Genomic DNA, 18,224 nt, shown 5'->3' on the forward strand with positions numbered 1-18,224 from the left:
AAAACCCCTGCGCGCCTCTCCAGTGCAAATAAACATTTATTACAAGCTCCGGAAGAGTCTGAGTCGTGTGCATTACAAGTTCACGTGTGAGAAAGAGCATTACAAGCTGTCTCGCGCAAACAGAACCCCACAAGCCCTCATATGCGAGAAAAAGCATGCAGTGTGCATGTTAATGTGAAACAATGATGATAATAATAATAATTTAAAAGTAGAATTGGCCAACAAGTCAACTATCGTCATGAAGGCCTGCTATCGGGCCATAAGTCTGACTACTGATAGTATTGTCTATCGGCATTCGGCACAATCTTAATTTTAAAGCAACATGCCGACTTTTGGGGACTTTAATCCCCCAGAGATAGATAAGTCCATACATATCCTTTTCATCAACGTGCACCCCGTAACTCTGTCTGACGCACCCACCGCTAGCCTAGCTTAGCACAAAGACTGGAAGTAAATGGCTCCAGATGGCATACTGCTCCCAATAAGTGACAAAATAACACCAACATTTTCCTATTTATATTTTGTGATTTGTATAGTCAAGGTCATAGACACAGCCATCTTTTAACCGTATGTATGGAGCCATTTACTTCCATTCTTGGTGTTAAGGTAGGCTAGCAGTGGGTGTGTCGGACAGAGTTATGGCATGCACGGAGTTGAAAAAGGTATGTATGGACTAAGGGTGTCACGATTTAGATTTTAAATCGAAATCTATCGAAATTAAGTCACAACTTTGAACTTCGAATTAAAAAAATGGAATCGTCAATGATGCCACGCCCCCATGTCACGTCGCGGAAAAATACATGTGTTGAGTCCTGCGAGTCAACCTCCATTAACTTCGCTTGCTACAGCCAGTAAAAAGATAGCATGGCAGATGCAGGAGACACCACGCAAGCTGCTCTTTACATGGAAAACAAAAAACAAGCACGCACCTCCCGCCTTCATCTGAACTCAATCAGAACCGAGCATGCACGTGTGCACAGCAGAACGACGTCTGTGCCAGGACCGGTCGTTTCTCTGAACTGAGATCTGTTTAAGTTTCACAACAACTTATTTCAGTTGCTTAAGCGTTATGAAAACAGCATTTAAACATCACTTATTGGGGTATAGTCTCACAATCGTGTCTGACGGTAGTAAAAGCTTTTTTAAGGTGCAAAGTACTGACAGATGTTCATCTGCCAGTAAGTTTTGTTTTATCAGGTATGTGCGTGTACCTTATTTTTCCACTGGCAGCACGACTAACATGGCAGGGTTCGGGGTTCCATGTCAGATATTATATTTCATAAAAGTCTAGTCTAAAAATGGCATAGCAGCCTGTTCCTTCAAAAAAAAAGTACAAATCGAGAATTGTGACACTCCTAGTATGGACATATCTAACTCTGGGAGATATTGTGAATAAGCTAAAGTCCCAAAAAGTTGGGGTGTTCCTTTAAACTTTATAAACTATGCATGTTTACCAGAGAGTTAAAGGAATAGTCTACTCATTTTCAATATTAAAATATGTTATTACCTTAACTAAGAATTGTTGATACATCCCTCTATCATCTGTGTGCTGCAACGCTTCGATAGCATTTAGCTTAGCCCCATTCATTCAATGGTACCAATCAGAGATAAAGTTAGAAGTGACCAAACACATCAACGTTTTTCCTATTTAAGACGAGTAGTTATACAAGCAAGTTTGGTAGTACAAAATAAAACGTAGCGCTTTTCTAAGCGGATTTAAAAGAGGAACTATATTTTATGGCGTAATAGCACTTTTGGGAGTACTTCGACTCGGCGCAGTAACACCCTCCCTCTCCCATTATGAGAGTGAGAAGGGGAGCGGACTTTTCAGGCGAGTCGAAGTACTCCCAAAAGTTCTATTACGCCATAAAATATAGTTCCTCTTTTAAATCCGCTTAGAAAAGCGATACGTTTTATTTTGTACCACCAAACTTGCTCGTATAACTACTCGTCTTAAATAGAAAAAACGTTGATGTGTTTGGTCACTTCTAGCTTTATCTCTGATTGGTGCCATTGAATGAATGGGGCTGGGCTGGATGCTGTCGAGGTGTCGCAGCGCTCCGGCGCTTGCGTGCGCGCACACGGATGGTGGAGGGATGTGTCGACAGTTCTTGGTTGGGGTAGTAACATGTTTTAATGTTGAGAATGAGTAGACTATTCCTTTAAGAGTTATAAGAACAGCATTTAAACATCACTTATTGGGGTATAGTCTCACAATCGTGTCTGACGGTAGTAAAAGCGTTTTAAGGTGCAAAGTACTGACAGATGTTCATCTGACAGGAAGTTTTGTTTTATCAGGTATGTGCGTGTACCATATTTTTCCACTGGCAGCACGACTAACATGGCAGGGCATCTTCGGGTTCTATGTCAGATATTATATTTCATAAAAGTCTAGTCTAAAAATGGCATAGCAACCTGTTCCTTCAAAAAAAGTAAAAATCGAGAATTGTAACACCCCTAGTATGGACTTATCTAACTCTGGGAGATATTGTGAATAAGCTAAAGTCCCAAAAAGTTGGGGTGTTCCTTTAAACTTTATAAACTATGCATGTGTACCAGAGAGTTAAGGTCAGGTGGAAGGCCCAACGTTACAAAAACCCATCGCTTTTTCTCTTAATAACTCTGATGAATTTGTTTTTGATGGATAGATGTGCTTTTGGGAGCTTCAAAGTTGGAGCACTATCCAATGCTATTATAAAGCTGAAAAGAGCCAGGATATTATTTAATATAACTCCAACTGGGTTTGGCTAAAAGAGGAAGGTCATATACACCTTGGATTTTTATTTTTAGACGGACTATTCCTTTAAGTCTACAATTGTGATGACTCACTCCTTGTTTTCTTTGAGTGTTAAACCCACAACCTTCTAGTTAGCAGATCACCACATTAACCACCACGTCACACTGCCCTTTGCAGCGCTGGCTGATGGTTTTACTGCACGACCCCTGATAAGTGAAAGATACCTGACCATCCCTCAAGGCACAACTACGTCATAAAATCTGAAAGTTTCTGCCCCGCCTCCTTCCACAACTACAGAAGAAATCTGTCATAAATACTTCAGGCACCACCAGATGAAGCGTATCTGCCTCGTGCCCCCTTCCCACGTTGCTTAGCAGCCAAGCCAGGGTGTTTCTCACAAGCATTTCCTGTAAACACTTAAGGGTACGCAAGCCTCTCAGTGCACAACAGCCCACTTCGACATGAGAAAATAGAAACCACTGTGTCTCTCATACTCAAGACATCCAAAAATATCCCTCTCCTGAAAACTGTAAAAAGCAGAAGCGTAGGCAGAGTGAAAGTGTGATTTATTTTTTCTCCTCACCTTCACACTCACTTCCCCTTTGCTTTTCTATTCTGGCAGCACCAGACGAGGAAAAATAGCTTCGCCTGACTTATTCCCATTCCATTACATTTGAAAAGCAGTCCCGAACGTATATCGGAAAGCACTTCGAGGCCACGCTTTCGGTTACATAATATAAAGGCGGGTAAATGGACTTGACCCTTTCACCACTCCGTCTATCAGACCTTCTTTGTACAAACTGTGGCTAATTTAATGTGCATTTAAAAGGCTGGCCATCACATTGGTAGCGATACCGTGTATGTTAGTGACTGGGCAATAAAGATGCACTTATCGTTGCCAGTCTGGATTCACAATGCTTAAAAGCTTTGCGCTGTCTGTATTGCCGTATTAAAGCGTGTAGCCTTTCTGTAACACAGCATGTTATGTGTTTCAGCTCTCCAGCAGGAACCATGACCACAGCTAGGTACCGACCCACCTGGGATTTGGCCCTGGACCCACTGGTGTCTTGTAAGCTGTGCCTAGGAGAGTTTCCTTTGGAGCAAATGACCACCATCACCCAGTGCCAATGTGTCTTCTGCACCCTGGTGAGTAGCATCTAAACATAGGTCTCAAAGTTCAAACTCATCAGATAAGAGAGCAGCACCCCTGCCGACCAAACAAAGAGCAGAGCCAGTCATCACCAAATGTTGTTTTGGATGCTGGTCCCCAGGGGTGGTGGGTATCAGCAGGGAGCTGGACATACAATATTGGATGAATACCCTGGTCACGACACAATATTGTTGCCTTTTTGTTTAATGTGTTGTGATTTATTTGTAATGCCTTTTATTTATTACGATTAATGTATGTTGCATATCAACAGCATTCTTCTCATCTTGTTTGTTCTTTATAAAGAGTTAAATAAAGTGCTCATGTATAGCTTAGTGGTAGAGCATTGCATTAGCAGCACAAAAAGTCATGCGTTTAAACCCAGGCAACACGCATACTGATACAAATGTAAACTTAGTAGCACTGTACGTCGCTTTGGAAGTAAAGTAATATTAAAATTTGTCTGCCTCGGTTTGAAAATATTGATTGTTTTATGTATTTTGTACCATTGTGTTTACTCACTTTGGATAATAGATTTGTGCCTTTTACTATTATTCAAATGGAACATCTAAAAATACATTGGTGTGATTCTTGCGTAAGCCTTTTTAAGCGTGTCTAAATTTAGGCGCAGAGTTTTTGTGCCAGCAGTGTGTTCACAGTCCAGCTTGTTCTTTTCATTTGCTGTGTGTATGAATAAATTCCAACATAAAAAAGCAAAACCTGATCAGCATTGCTTTCCCTTCATTTTCTGTAAGTACAGTTAATAAATCTCTTTTTTCATGTTATTCATTAAAGGGGACATTCCATGAAAATCAGACTTTTTTCATGTTTAAGTGCTATAATCGGGTCCCCAGTGCTTCTACCAACCCAGAAAACATGAAAAATAGCAACCCTGTAACTTTGTTTTGGTAAGGCTCTCTCTGCAAGCATGTGAATAAATAGGTCATGCGGATTTCGCTCCCCCCATGACGTAGGTAAGGGCTCCTATTATAATGATACCGCCCCTTCAACTGCGCTATCCAACCATGAAGCTACCTCGAGTGAGAGTGACCGAGAGAAAGTATGACTGACAGCATGACGCGTTTGTATTCCCTCAAACACAAACAGGAGCCTACAATCTTATAACTTGTAGTTTTAATATTTCTAAAGATTGAATTAACGTTCTAAAGGATTAACCTGCAAGAGAGAGAGCGAGTGAGTGAGAGAGAGCGAGTAAACGAACGAGAGAGAGAGAGAGAGAGCAACGCGACGGTTCGCTTTCAAGTAAGTTATGTTTAATGTGTTTCTCTGAAGTTTATATGAATGAACACGAGGATTAATGCACTGCACGAGACAGAGTGAGAGAACAACGCGTATTCACTATCATACACAATAAGTAAATATGTTGTTTAATGTTTCTCTGAAGTTTCAAATGAATACGAGGAGTAACAAGATGGACGAGAGACTGACAGAAACGCGAATGTGTTCAATCACAATAAACTTAAACATGTCATGTGATCTGTTTCTCTAAAGTTTAAGCATTAAACGTGTTGTTTTATTACAGATCATTGAAATGTGGTTGTGTGGTTTGGTCAAAAAGTAAACTTCTGAGTGTTTGTGGAAGTGTAATTTATTGTAACATGTTGAAAATCATTGTGCCTGTTTAAAACACTGGCAGCATATGAGACCTTAAAGTCTTTATTTTTATTCCACAATGTTCCCCATCTGCTGATTAGCATGTATTTAGTATGCATAAAACAGATAATTGACTTTTTAAACTTGTTCAAATATATAATGCTTAACATCGCTCACTAACTTCTTTCGTGAGAGAATCTCCCTCGATGCTCTGTCATGTCTACAGCGTGAGCGCTTGAGACTCCGCCCACCTGAGCAGCTCGTTTGGATTTAAAGGGATACACACAAAAACGGTGCATTTTTGCTCAGACCCATAAAGTGCCTTTTTTAACATGCCACAATAAATTACCTATATGGTATTTTGAGCTAAAACTTCACATAATATACTCTGGGGACATCAAAGATTTATTTAATATCTTAAAAACGTCTTGTGGAATGTCCCCTTTAAAAGAAGGTACACTGCCATTTTCCGCAGACGTACGAATGCACCTGACGTCGTAAACACGACTAACGGCCGAAGTATGTGTGTACGTGAGGGTCCTAGTACAGTGCTCGTGACACAATTTTCTTCACCAGAAAAGTGACGTATACTGTAGGCATGGGCCAGTTACCGGTTTCAATGTATTCAATGTAGAAAATGTTTGTGGTTTAAAAACCTTGGTATACAGTATACCAAGGTTTTAAAACCACAAACATTTTCTATGATACCGTTTTCAAGGTATGAACTGCGTTTACATAAAATTGAATCATGTAATTGAATTTATGTTTACATTTCCATTACATATTTTTGAAAGAATATTATCATGTAAAGGCTTTATTTTTACCTGGCATAAACATTGTATGTTGCTTAAAAATAAAATGTATGGTGTCCAGTTGAAAAGTTGATGTTTTTATATGCAGACATTTGAAAATAACAATAATAATAATAATATTTTAGTGTTACAAAGGCAATACCGCAAAACCGTGGTATTTTTGTTATCATACCGCCAGAATCTCATACCGGCCCATGTCTAGTATACTGCACAGTACAGATTTTTGAAACCCCATGTACATTGTACGTGTAGATCGCGCATGCGTGTACAGGAGAATGTAGTTTGTAGCCCAGGAGATGCGTTGCATTTTATCGCAATGTGCATGCGTTGCACGTCTGCGTACACATATGAGTCAAATAAACTATGCTTTGAAAGGCTGTGCGTTCGATCTTTCGTGTTAATACTAAAACATAACATTTTCCTTGTCAAGCATTTTAAAATGCTCAGATACACGTCTTTTTGTTTTTGTTTAAAAAAAACTATTTAGTAACAAAAAATATTAACTGATATTTTTTCAAGATTTTTTTGCTGTGTGTGTGTTAATATATATGAATAGTATGGTTCCAAAACGCAATAAACGCCATTTAAAAAGAAAAGGTACTACCAAAATCAGTATTTTATTTGGTCATATTAAAAAGTAAATTCTTAATTTTACGCAAAATCCGATATCCGCCGTGTTATTCTGTCATATTTTCTCCCTTTTTTCCCAAAACGGATAAACGCCAATCCTCCTTCTCTGCAGAATGCAACAAATCCGCTCAACAGCGCACCATTACACGCACTGTAAACAACAATGGCGGCGCGTTGAAAACACACAGAATCATACTTTTCCCCATCTACTTTGTACTTCGTGATCAACAAACAAACAAAAACAAAATCATACTTTGTTTTGGCATTGATAAACCTGTAGTGGTTTTCTGTGGCGGGGAAGAAACGTAAGCCACTCGGGCGAAGGAAAAATGCCGGCTGTTGTTTGTTCTCACACGACAGCGTCAAGCTTCTGTCATGCTAACACATTGATCCCAGTGGGTCTTATGAAAAACTTTCCATTATTTTACTCAGTCAACGAAAATTGAGCAGGACCAAAACATTTTACAGCTGATCGCCGTCAAAAAAGTTCAGCGATGACGTCCCACGAATAACAGCAGCAATGACAGTGTTCTTAATATGACAAAGCGTTTTGATTAATGCCATTAATGTTTTTTTAATCAGTGTATACCACTAGTCAACTAAATGAATATAACATGGCAAAGATAAATGCACATTTATATATTGATTTAATAGATTTGTAGAATTTTGAAAAATAAACATGGATTTGAAATGAAAGTCATGGATTTATTGCATTTTGTGGGGAAAAAAATCTGTTTTTATAATACATTTTTGAAAATCAAATTATGGATTTGAATTTATAATGCTATTATAACCTAAAGATGCTATGTGAAAGTTTGTAACAGAAAATAGTGGTTTTCATCTTGTCACTTTCTTGGTATAGAAAACACGTTTTTACCAAAATTAGTCAAAATGGATTTATTGCGGATTGGAACCAAACTCTTCATTTATAAATAATAAAACTAAAGTATTTTGTCATGGCTTATTCAAAACAGTTTGCGTACTGGAGAATAATTAGTCTTGGAAAAGTGACTGCGTCTTCATTAAATTGAGACATTACTGTACACAATGTAATTATTTTGAGAAAGTTAGCAGTTCATGTTTCAAGTGATGTTTCTCTGCTCCAGTGCTCGCCCTTGTAGACACATTGAGCAATAACAAAAGCAATTTGTTTACAGATTGTATTTTTTCGTTTTTGTCTTTTATCTTGTAGTTACTATTTTGTTTTGTTTTTTAAAGTGCCTGAAGCAGTATGTGGAACTTCTCATCAAAGAGGGCTTTGAAACCGCAATCAGCTGTCCAGACTCGGCCTGCCCAAAACGTGGACATTTACAGGAAAATGAGGTAAGGTTAACATTTATAATGCGGGTGCAGTTTATATAGCTTATCTTAGGAGAATTTTAAGTAGAAAAATACTAATTTAAACATGATAAAGAAAACAGCTAATGCAAAATATTTGTTCAGACATTGGCTATCACTGTGCAGAATTCATACAATATTTTTCAAACTGATTTTTGTTTATTTGTCGGACTGTGTATTCTAGATAAATGGAACTTAAATAATTTTCTTACTAAATAAAAATAGGCTGTTAAGTTAACGTTAATTAGACTGATTAAATTTTGGGGAAAATGCATTTTTATAAGTGCCTGCTGCACACACGTCAAAACCGCTTATGATAAAAGAGACGCTCACGTTCACAAAATACACGCAAGACACTCTATTAACAGTAAACTCTGATCACGCATGAGATTATGCGAGTATCTGGCAAACGCGAGCGTCTCTTTTATCATAAACCCTTTAGACGCATTTGCAGCAGGCATTTGTTTTGACAAGACACTTGATGCACACAGGATCTCTCGATGCGCAGAGCATATATTTTGAAATAAGGAACCACACACATGATGGGCTACATACAGGTTGGGACTAACTTTGCATCAAGCGCCCTCGAAAAAAGAAGGCACCATCCGCCACTGCATTTCACATGCTTTTAGTTTTGACAATTTAAATATTTAAGCACAAGAAGACGCAAAACATGTATGTAAACATATGAGCATGGTCGAATGCAAAGCATAGGCTTTTTTACTCTTATACGTATACACAGACGTTCAATGCATGCGTTTTGCAACAAAATCCAATGCATCTCCTGGGCTATGTATGACGGCCTCCTCATTTTCGGAGACAGCTTCGTAAAAAAAGTTTGTCCGTTAAGGGCTTCTGTAGAAACATGGCGTCACAAAATGGCGACTTCCATGTTAGGGGACCCTCAGTATGTAGATAAAAATGTCTCATTCTAAGGTAATAAAAACATAAGGGTTCATTATAAAAGGTCTTTTACACACCTGATAATATAGTTTTGTATATTATTTCGCATTTCTGTCAAGAAATCCTTCTAAAAATGACACACTGCACCTTTAAAGTGCCAATATGAAATTTGTTCTTGTTGTAGTTTGTAGCAACTTTATTATAAACACCTGAGGCTATGATATACTGCAAATATAATACTAATGGGATTTCTGACAGATGTGTTTTCAACCAAACCTGGCATGGATGCTGGATACAAACATAGAGCAAACGAAATTCTACTGAGCATCAGTATCAGATGTCTTTCAGTATGAAATGTATGCTGAGATCTCAACAGTTTCACTCTTTCCTCAGTTGCCTGCATCGTGAAATCCTCTGTAGTCTGAGGTCAGTGCGAGGGGAGGGTTTCTCCTCAGGCTGTGGGCTCATTGTGAGGATGCTTGGCTCATTTAGTATTCAAAACAGTTAAATCGGAGGAATCGGAACCAGGAACCGAGCATTAGAGCAACTAATGTGTCGGTCTGGCCATCTTAAAAGACAAGTGTATCACTTCTGTGTCAAGATAGTGTAGTGTAACTGCGAAAATAATCACTTTTCAGGTTTTTAGGTTTACAGAACCCATCTCTGAAATTAGTTGAGCCAATGTTGCACTGGTCATTATGCTTAGAGTTTTTTGTAAGTGGTTCATTTTCAATATACTTATTTGTTGTGTGATCTTAAGACATTTTTTGGGTGATACAGTAGGCTATATATTGGATGAAATAAGTGATATTTACAATATGTGACCCAGCCTGTGAAAACCCAGCTATTTTTTGGGGGGGTTAATGTTTTTTTTCCATAAAATCATTATACATAAAGAACGTTCTGTGAAAATATAACCTTGATATCTTTAATATTGACTAAGTATTAAAGGTCCTGTTTTTCTTGTGATTTTGAAGCTTTGATTGTGTTTACAGTGCGCAATATAACATGTGTTCATATATTCAGGTTTTACGTGTAAAAAAATCTTTCACACAATTTACTTTATCTCTATACTGCTGTTTTCACTGTCCTAAAATGAGCCAATGTCTTCTTTGTTCTATGAGGTCCCTCCTTGAGAAATACATAACGAGTTCTGATTGTGTAGTTTGTTTAGTGTGTTGTGATTCGGCAGCTTAGTTTTGCTGAGCCGTTTGAGCTTAGCTGCCGACTGACTTATTCCTGTGGGCGGAGTATAGTCAAAAATTCTTATATTGACGTCATTAAAGCAGGAAGTAAAGGGCTGTAGTCCAAACCTGCCGTTTGCTGTAGGCTTTGAAAGGGAAATTCTGTTAAAGAAAATATATCGCCTGGCATTGAAGTTTGAGCTTTATTATTTTACAGGTATTATTTATGCTCTAACAGCAACATTACACACTAACTAAAGTTTTGAAAATGGGATCAGGAAGAAAGTGACCTTTTAAGTATAAAAATTATTGAAATGAAAGTGAAATTAATGGTTGAAATCAAATGTTGATGCTCCTAATCTCAAAATAAGATTATGAGACTGGATTTCACAGGCAGATTCACATATTGAAATGGGGTCCTTAAAAATTAAAGGGTTAGTTTACCCCAAAATTAAAATCATTTTATATTATCAGTTATCATTATTAGTTATCATAAATCACTTCGATTGTCTTCAGAACACATTTTTAGCTATTTTTGATGAAAACTGGAAGGTTTGTAACTGTCCCATAGACTGTAGTTTGATTTTCCCAATCACATGGAACACTTTTTGTGCACAAAGAAAACAAAACAAACAAATGGTTTAAATAAAAAAAACTTTTGGCAACTTCGTCAGCAGGCCACGTTCGCCGCATTGAACGTGACCTGCTGAAGAAGTTGCCAAAGGTTTTTTTATTTAAACCATTATGCAAACAACATAAGCAATGTTTAAACTTGTTAAACCTACTTAAAGGATTAGTCAATTTTATTAAAAAAAGTCCAGATAATTTACTCACCACCATGTCAATCACAATGTTGATGGGCCCTATTTTAACCATCTAAGCGCATTGTCTAAAACGCACAGCGCAACGTCTAAATGGGCTTGTCCGAATCCACTTTTGCTAATTTAACGACGGGAAAAATGGTTTGTGCGCCGAGCGCATGGTCGAAAAGGGTTGGTCGTATTGTAATGGGAGTATTTTTGGCGTAACGTGCAGTAAACCAATGAGAGTCACAGCTCTCATCCTCTTTAAAAGCAAGTTGCGCTGGCGCTATGTCTAATCCCTAATTAGATGACCGACTTTGTAAACTGAAAAACTAAGCGGAGGAAGAAGATCCCCAGTTTAAGATTAATGTTAAATAATTGTGTTGTTTTTCACTTGTATTGAAATTGTTATTTTTTTATTAAAACCTTTAAAACCCGTTTTTCTTTTAGTCATGGAAGTAAAAAAGCAGGCTTGTAATTGCTTTAAATGTATGGCTATCCAATATCAAGTATGTAAGATAAGGTTTGTACTCTAAAAATACTTTATTTGTAACAAACAGGAGATAAAGAATTTACAAACGGCTCTCCTCACATTTCAGTACTTTGGACAGCGTTTTTTTTAGCAAAGAGTTTTTTTAAGCATTACTTAAAAAATTTTCTTATCTCACCATATCCGCAGGTACAGAGTCAATACAATAAATCCGTGAGGTAGCATTAAAAAAAAAACATTTAAAAACAGATGCATTTGTTTAAAGGTGAAGCAGCTCTTTGCGTCTTCTAACGTATCATAATTAGTCCTCATTTATGTCCAAGAGACTCAATAATAATCTTTTACATTCAATCCTTTAATCTTTCATATTTAAAAAGCATTTTTGTGCTGCTGCGCATTCATGTACTTTGTGATAAGCAAACCCGCGTTGTCCTTCCGTTTATAGGCGCATATTACTAATGCACTCTTTAAATAACATAAAGCACATTGCGCCATTGACTTTAGACTTTAGACCCGTTTTTTGTTGGTCAATGGTGTAGTCTATTTTAGTTGCCTCAAAATAGCAACGCGCCAACAATGCGCCTGAACACACCTCGTTTTCAGACCAGAACGCCCATGGGCGCAAAAGGGGGCGCAAATGCATTTGCCATTTAAACAACGCGGCGCTAAACGTGAAAATTAGGGTGGAAACTAGCGAAAGACACTTGCGTCGTGCATTGCGCTGCATTGCACCGGGTGTAAGATAGAGCCCGATGTCTTTCTTTGTTCAGTCGAGAAGAAATTATGTTTTTTGAGGAAAACATTCCAGAATTTTTCTTATTTTAATGGACTTTAATGGACACCAACACTTGTTAGTTTTAATGCAGTTTAAAATTGCAGTTTCAAATGACTCTAAACGATCTCAAACAAGGCATAAGGGTCTAGCGAAACGAGTCCTTCGAATCCTGGAATGTTTTCCTCAAAAAACATAATTTCTTCTTGACTGAATAAAGAAAGACATCAACATTTTGAATGACATGGTGGTGAGTAAAAATCTGATTTTTTTTTAAAGAAAATTGACTAATCCTTTAAGTCTGTATGAATGCAAAAATAATGTATTTTGTGTCTGTACGCTGGCAATACGTCAACAGCATGCGTCGTAGTCTGCTCGTGAACGTGCACTGAACGACCAAGGAGGGAAACAAATTGTTGAATCAAACCGCACAAAAGTGTTTTGGTCGCTTCAAAATATTATTATTGAACTAATAATGGAACATAGACATTTTAGGCGATCTCTTTCATTCTTTTTTGGGCTTGATTGTGTAAATCAAACTGCAGTACATGGGACAGTCACAAGTCTCCCGGTTTTCATCAAAAAAATCTAAAAATTGGTGGTTTAGAACGACAAATGAGTAAGTGATTTATGATAAAATTTTAATTTTGAGGTGAACTAACCCTTTAACCTATGACATTGTTACCACATGGTCCACCATATAAGCTACAAGTACTGTAGATATGATTTAATATATTGATATAATATACATAAATATTTTAAATATATAAAATATGTGAATGTTATAAATTTTATATCTCATATAGCCATATTCTTAAAACAGTGATTACACTAGACATCATGTCTGATATCTGGACAGTGTTTACCCAGATTAAATCATAATTTAAAATGTAATATCTGCAAATCGAAGAGTGATCTTGTTTCCATCAGACCATACTGTGCATAATTGCTTTTCTCTCTCTCTCTCTCTCTCTCTCTCTCTCTCTCTCTCTCTCTCTCTCTCTCTCTCTCTCTCTCTCTCTCTCTCTCTCTCTCTCTCTCTCTCTCTCTATATATATATATATCTCTCAGATTGAATGCATGGTGGCCACAGAGATAATGCAGAGGTACAGGAAGCTCCAGTTTGAGAAGGGTGAGTGGAAACAGTCTGTCTGTCCATCAGGGGGGCGATCAGCATCACCTGATCAGACACGTGTGCATGTTTGTTTATGGTGAGCTCCATGGTTCCTGTCCTAGATGCCTGAGGGTGACTCACCTTAGACAAATAGGCCAAGGCGGTGGTACGTGTGAGCATGAAGGTAAAGAGGGGGGACTCGCATTGCACACGTGTACGTCCAGCTGACCTTATGCTTAAACAGGTGCTAGCTGCATCTCAAACAGTAACAACATGCCATCTGTCGACATATCAATGTCACCCAGTAGATTAACCTTATTATGTGAACTGTCTTTGTTTTTCATTTTTAAACTCACATTGTCTGCATAAGCAACACGGCTTATTATAATAACTGGGTTGGCAGATATAAATTTGATAGACACATCTGAAGTCTTTTGGGTGACACTCCATGTGAAAACCCAGGTAAAGTAATTTTTTTGTGATGATATTACGCAGCGCCAGAAAATGGTACTTTCAATAGCAGGGAACTATTTTCGGGCACTGCATAATATCATTGCGCCTGCTGCAGCCATGGTACGGCAGTCCGGAATGAGAATATAGTTCCTAGCCATATCTGCATAGAAAATCGCAACTTTAAATTTACCATCGGTTTTAGTACACGATGTAACTACAGAAGAGTCAAGTTTTAAATAGGAAAAATATCAAAACTCTGTGGGTTTTTTTGAGCGTGACGCTAATGGTCTGGTCGGATTCAGTGGATTGTGCTAAGCTGTGGTAAAAGTGGTACCGCCAGACCCGGAGATCGGCTGAATGGATTCCAAATTTTACTCAAGGGAAGCTGGAAAAAAAATATGGAGTGTCCCTTTAAAGGCATTAAGGCATTAGCACAGACTGTCCTGAAGTGCCTTCAGTTTTTAACATGCTTCAAATCAGATTCATAAGGAGTTATTCAAAGTCTCACATTAATTGGATATGCTTGATCAAAAATAATGCATGTGATGAGACATAAGACCCTTTAGCTTTGGTGCCGTATGAATCTTCTCTTTCATCATATTCATCAGTAGGTGATCCCAGGCTTTGTTATGCCTCCGGTTGTCTAAACCACAGGATACATTTGAGTGATATCACCCTTTCCATCTCTTGTGTATTGCATGCCTTTGAAATAGGACACAAGGGAGAAAGTTAAATGTGGTTACATGTGGCACTCGCTGGGAGTTAATGTGTTTTGTTCTTTATAGAGTGTATTTTACTTTAAACTATGGTACCCCGACTATAAACACATGTATGGCGTATAGATTAACACTGGGATTGACTATAAGAATGTAAAATTAAAAACAGTACAAATATCATAGTTTTAATAAATAAATTACAAATCTTTTCACTTGGAGGCTTTCATTTTGTTTACATTGCAATGCAAATCACGTCAAAAGGTTGTAATAAAAAGCCATTCTTTTAACGTTACATACAAGGCTTCAATTTAAAATGAATTTTTTATAGTTATAAATGCTCACAGACAGTAGGCTAGGTGGCGGTATGTGGTATTGGCACCTGCATGCTATTAAAGAGCACCTATTGTCCGATTCACGATTTTACATTTCCTTTGGTGTGTAAGAGTGTATTAGTACATGTCAACGATATGCAAAAGGTACAAACCCCAAAGTAAACAATGATGCGAGTTATCGTCTCCAACGTAAATCTCTTTTCTTGGACTACAACAAACACACGATTTGGCAACAAATCCTGGGCCTGTTGACATGGACAAGACCGACATTATCATAATTCTGCCCGCTTCGGACTTGCAGCCTGTAAGTTAACTCCTGTTAGCATTGCATTGTAAGCGCATCTTTTAAACATGGTAAAGAGCGTCACATTTCCGGCTTATGTCAGAGGTAATCAGACCGATCACAACGTACAGATTAGCTGGCATTTTTCAGATTGATGAGTTTTGTACAAAATCAGTGTATTTCAGGAAGACCGAGATATCTGAAGCTACAAAAATGTATGGTGGAAAATAATGTGTTGTTGGAACCATAACCTACGCAAACACATTGTATTATACCAAATACACAGAATAACGTTGTTTTTTAGCAATGAAATAGGTGCCCTTTAAAGCTATGGTCTACGATTTCAAAGATTGTTCATTATTAATAACCTCGTTTAGATGCTGGTTATGGTTCTACAGTAAAATCCTAACAATATGAAGAGAAAAGAGAATGAAAAAATCCATTCACTCTATTGGGTGTGAAGCGGCAGAAAAGTTGACCAATGTAAGCTGTCCGGCCGGACAGCTTACATTGGTCAACTGCTCTCATCCAATCCCCGCTCGACTTGAAACTGCACCTTGCACTCGCGTCTCCACCCCTTCGCACCCCGCCCCGGCCCCTCCTGCGAAAATAAATTTCTGACAGTGTATGGTAGCTAGCAAAGTAGCAACAGCTCACAAATGGAGAAAAAACAAACCGACAGCAGCAAGCGGTCCGGTCAAGGTTGGAAGAAAGAGAAGGAAGAAAAAAGAGCAGAGATAAAAAAATAATGTGAAGAATGCCGGACTCAAAGTCAAATTAATATAGGGTCCACCATTGACCATTGGAGGAAGCTTCAGGGAGATTTGGGACTGAAAACCGACGCTGACACGGCTGACTTTTTGTTGAGCAGGTTAACATTTATTTATACTTTTATGGTGTGAGGTGTTACGTAAATATCAAGATGCGCTGTGTGCTGCTATAACAATTACTCAAAACCTTAGCAATACTAACTAATAATTATTGTGCACTTAATGTGCGCTAGGTAGCACTTTTGACCAGGGTAAACAAGGCTCAGGAGGGGAATTGAATGCCAAACGTTGTTGTGAAAGTAAATAATGTCAATCAGTCATAATTGTAAGTGTTCATTCCTTCAAGGCTTTATGTGTTCACTGCTTTTAACTAAATCTCTTTAAATCTCAGTAAATCTCTGTTCCGATGTTTACTACCGGTGATCGCAGCTTGAATGAGTGACGTTGTTCACATCGTTTCCCGGTTGGAGGGGTGTGTGTGTGTGGAGGGGCGGGTACGTTTTTTAAAACTTCTCAACCGTCTCAGGCTTTCTCAACCGATTTTCAACATCGTAGACTACAGCTTTAAAAATACAAGTACATTAACATCTGCTGTTCAGCCCTTTCGGTATAAACTGGAGAGTAACATAAATGATGAACAATACAGAAAGTCTGACGGTACATTCACACGGGCGAAAGCATTAACGCTTGACAGAAGGCTTGTCTTAAGCATGGCCAACAGCCAATCACAGTGGCCGCAATACATGTGTCGGTCTTCCATAAAAGTAATTGGCTGGCTCTGTTTAGGTTATTTGCATAAGGTGATCTGATTGGCTGAGGCATGCGTTGCCGCTTGAAAGTTGAGAAATGTTCAACTTCTGCCGCGAGCAATGCAGTGATGTGACTAGGGCTGAAACGATTCATCGAGTTACTCGATTAATTCGATTCAAAAATTCCTCGAGGCAAAAATTCTGCTTCGAAGCCTCGTTAAATTCCTATGACGTGCACTACACGCGCCAAGATCATATTCACACGGACCGTTGTTCAATGTTCAGGAAGCACATCATAGCGCGTGGTACAGTTTGAATTTAGTTGGCGCGATGGCGGAGAGCGAATATGTCCATAAACGCCAGAGAGAGAATATCTAAAGTTTGGGATCATAACATTATCATTACATTCAGCATCTGAACCGAAAACATCCACTGCTGTTTCACCAAGCGTTGATGAAACAAGGTAACGTAGCTTCTGCTGATTTTAATCCCATACTGTATTTGTAGCGATGTCGTTATGCAGTTTGACTAGATATGATGTTTAGCTTTGATGTTTTTAAGTAGTAAACGTATTTACGTTCAATTGCAGGAGAGTATATCTTAAAAAAGAACCCCTTCACACACGCATGCACTTTACAGGTGTGTGTACAAAAAAACGGCACCACAGTGCAATCATATATGGGCAACTTGTAATTAAGCAATATCGCTCGAGTAGGAGTGTGATATAGCTCTATATCATCACGGCTGTGATTAGGCCAGAGGCACGAGGCCGTAGGCAATCACAGCCGTGATGATATAGAGCTATATCACACGACTCCGAGAGCGATATTGCTTTTATACAACAGTTCGACGGCACACGTTTGAAAAACGAAAACAGGAAAACAACAACGGAGTTATTTTAAAAGCCTATTTGTTTGGGAACTACTTTCTTCCGCCACGGATTTGAAGGCCAGAATGACAGGTAAAATAACGTCAAAAAGATTTGCATGCGCAGGATCATATCTGTGAGAGTGTACGTGACGTTGCAAGCATAAAATAAATTTGCGTGCGCAAAACCAATTTTGTGAAGGTGTAAATCAAGTTGCAAGCGTAAGAAAACTAGTTTTGCATCATTGTAGTGTTAATCGTAAGTGTAATTCATGTCTTGTAAAACTGAAACCTCATATTTACACTAAATAAGTATGAACTGTATGCATCTGACCTCAGTTTTTCCGCGCTTACACTTTTTGCACGGTTTTTGCGCTGAAATACTGCCAAAAGCATTGCAAGTCTGCAAACAGTGGTGTGCAATGAAAAACACACGTTCATGAACGGCAAATATGAATTAATCGCACAGAATCTGTCTCTGTGTGTAAAATAAACCAGTTGTAAATGACT

The 18,224-nt window shown here is 38.3% G+C and overlaps 1 protein-coding gene across 2 annotated transcripts in view; it reads left to right on the forward strand.

The window, feature by feature from the left end:
• The window catches only part of LOC129417328 (probable E3 ubiquitin-protein ligase RNF144A-A), a 71,962-nt gene that overhangs the window by 24,409 nt on the left and 29,329 nt on the right, over window positions 1–18,224 (forward strand). The window contains exons 2-4 of one of the 2 annotated variants that reach the window (XM_055171924.2): window positions 3,733–3,883; window positions 8,159–8,263; window positions 13,502–13,562. In XM_055171924.2, the coding sequence (XP_055027899.1) occupies window positions 3,749–3,883; window positions 8,159–8,263; window positions 13,502–13,562 (301 nt within the window). In that variant the 5' untranslated portion in view covers window positions 3,733–3,748. Of the gene's footprint in view, window positions 1–3,732; window positions 3,884–4,521; window positions 4,635–8,158; window positions 8,264–13,501; window positions 13,563–18,224 lie in introns of those variants that run through there. The other variant, XM_073869626.1, reaches the window with a different exon arrangement.

This window comes from Misgurnus anguillicaudatus, chromosome 7 (genome assembly GCF_027580225.2).
Source record: "Misgurnus anguillicaudatus chromosome 7, ASM2758022v2, whole genome shotgun sequence".
NCBI classification, from domain to species: Eukaryota; Metazoa; Chordata; class Actinopteri; order Cypriniformes; family Cobitidae; genus Misgurnus; species Misgurnus anguillicaudatus.